This window comes from Neltuma alba, unplaced genomic scaffold (assembly GCF_004799145.2).
Source record: "Neltuma alba isolate B1F8T4 unplaced genomic scaffold, ASM479914v2 tig00005455_pilon, whole genome shotgun sequence".
Classification (NCBI taxonomy): Eukaryota; Viridiplantae; Streptophyta; class Magnoliopsida; order Fabales; family Fabaceae; genus Neltuma; species Neltuma alba.
The window spans coordinates 1-2427 of record NW_021634116.1 but is presented as its reverse complement, the minus strand read 5'-3'; the positions used below and the strand labels follow the sequence as shown (position 1 = coordinate 2427).

At 39.6% G+C, this 2427-nt stretch overlaps 1 protein-coding gene across 1 annotated transcript; it reads left to right on the top strand.

The window, feature by feature from the left end:
• The first annotated feature begins 297 nt into the window (after nucleotides 1-297).
• Nucleotides 298-1284, top strand: LOC114747784 (LOB domain-containing protein 29-like). Its single transcript, XM_028936131.1, has 2 exons — nucleotides 298-576; nucleotides 664-1284. The coding sequence occupies exons 1-2, from the start codon at nucleotides 298-300 to the stop codon at nucleotides 1105-1107; spliced, it is 723 nt and encodes a 240-aa protein (XP_028791964.1). The 3' UTR covers nucleotides 1108-1284.
• The last annotated feature ends 1143 nt before the right edge of the window (nucleotides 1285-2427 follow it).

The window sequence follows — 2427 nt, the reverse complement described above, 5'->3', positions numbered from 1 at the left end:
GTTTGGTTAATTCGAGTTCTTTTGTCGTCTAAGGAAATGACGCTGAGAGGAATCTCGTTTATCAGAGAATAAAATTTTAGAATGGTTGATGATAGTGTTTTATATGGGAGAAAAAACAATGAACACTGTAGGCCATTAAGGGAACCTAATGTACTTAATTATTCCTTATTCTAATCCACCCCTTCTTCTTGCCCTTCTGTATAAAAAGATGGTGTTTAATGATTGTGATTCGCACAAAGCTGAAGAAATCATCAGCCAGAAACAACAGAGAAATCCCTTAGAAACCACTTCATCAAGATGACTGGCTCTGGTTCTCCCTGTGGAGCCTGCAAATTCTTGAGGAGGAAATGTGTGAGAGGTTGTGTTTTTGCACCTTACTTTTGCCATGAGCAAGGAGCTACCCATTTTGCAGCCATTCATAAGGTGTTTGGTGCAAGCAATGTTTCCAAGCTCCTTGCTCACCTCCCTGTGAGTGACCGGAGCGAAGCCGCCGTCACAATCGCCTACGAAGCTCAAGCTAGGCTCCAGGATCCTATCTATGGCTGTGTTTCTCATATATTCGCCCTCCAACAGCAGGTTTCACTCCTCTCTCATGAATTACGCTGGAAATTTCTGTCTGTAATTGAAAGGCTAAACCTTAACTTTACCTTTTGATGTTTGTAGGTGGTCAATTTACAAGCACAGCTAGCTTATCTCAGGGAACAAGCAGCTCAAAACTTTCTTAATGCCTCTGCCACTGAAAACCCTAATGAAAAGTACTGTGGAAAACCTACTACTACTTTCCCTCACGACCTTCATGGTTGGTTCCAGACCGAAACTTCCGACACAGCAGGGCCTCATCAGTTTCTTCCTAACATATCTAATAATTCCTCGACAACAATACAACATTATGGGAGTAGCAGTAGCAATCCTTTCATGAATCTAAGCCCTACCGGGAATTATGAAAATTCAGGAACCCTGGAAGAAAGCATCTCATTTTCTAGCTTCGATGAGACTGCTTCTAACTCCATGTCCTATGACGTGCAAGCAAACAGCAAGCAGTGGGGCTTTCATGAAGCTGATGACCTTCAATCAGTGGCTTTTGGCTTCAGTCGATCGGCTTCATGAATGAATTGGTGAAGACTTCTGTTGATTTTGAATTTTGCTGCTGCATAACCGTGTAGCGCTGCTCCTGATCTGTGGTTAAAATAAGATAGGAAGCCTAGAAATGTTTATATATATCTACATACACATATAAGTTTGAACGGATTCCCAACGAATAGTATTGTTTTGTTTAATCTAGTGTAATCTTGGTAATTAGAAGAATAATAGTGTAATTCTTAGCTATAGCCGAAACTAATGTTTTGTATGAGCTTACATATAATTCGTTCGTTCATGGATCAAATCCGGACGATCCTTAATTCTGACCTAACAAAACACAGACACCCTAGTGTTTCTATGCTTACCTCTCTTGATTGAAACACATTAGGAATAACAAAAGTTCAGTGGTTAAATCCCTAAGTATTTACCGATAAACAAATTCAAGAGATTACATCGTGTAGAACAGAAACTAGGTCCTTTTATATTTGAAATAATTAGCAATACTTAAAGATAGAGAGACAAAGGACAATATCCAGGGAGCATATATATGGTTTAGAGACTACATCTAATTGGTGCAACGTCCATTGAATGAGTTGTGCTAGCAGGCAAGAGCCTTGTTTGCTGCTGGGAATGATGTATATGTCGCAGATGTTGCTTTCCCCACTCCACAATTTGTTTTTTAACGGCTGGGCAGCCACACGACATGGGCCTGAGGTCAAAACCAGGTGACACACACACAAATATATAATAGATGTACATATAAAGCATTTGGAAACGTGATACTGAAAAGTTTATGTATCATCACTTCTCCACCGTTTGTTTACCATTAGTGGGAAAACCAACTTTGGTGATTTTTACATGTCAGTATTTCTTGTTGATTGAGCTTATCTTATTCCCTGAATGTCTCTTGTATTGTATTAACGAATGAGATTATGAGTGGTCTAGGATTTTCACCATATGAACCGATCAAGGCGCTATCGTATATTGAGAAAACGAGTTTGCGATGAGTTTCTTGACATGCTTAGCTGGTATATTGCTTACGTTATCCTACCCGTTTATCCTCCAGTATCCTCACCTGTTAATGTGTTGAGGCATTCGGATGATGACGATTGACGAATATGGTATTTTCATTTTAAAGTAGAATTCAAAGCTAAAGAATAGCTAGGGATCTGGGTGACGGAGTAATCGAAAACTGATGGAGAGTCTTTTTCAGAAATAAAATCTCTGTGGCCAGATATAGTATATAGTGGTCACTCCCATCGCAATAACCTTTTTTAAGCAATATCCTCAAATAAAAAACATGCCAAAGTCGATCGGCCCCGAATTCATAGAAGACCCTTCTTGACA

What these genes read in the sequence shown, in the direction of transcription:
- LOC114747784 (XM_028936131.1), top strand. Translation starts at nt 298, where the DNA reads ATGACTGGCTCTGGTTCTCCCTGTGGAGCCTGCAAATTCTTGAGGAGG. An exon ending in TATTCGCCCTCCAACAGCAG is followed by an intron (nt 577 to 663) that starts GTTTCACTCCTC and finishes TGATGTTTGTAG; the next exon opens with GTGGTCAATTTACAAGCACA.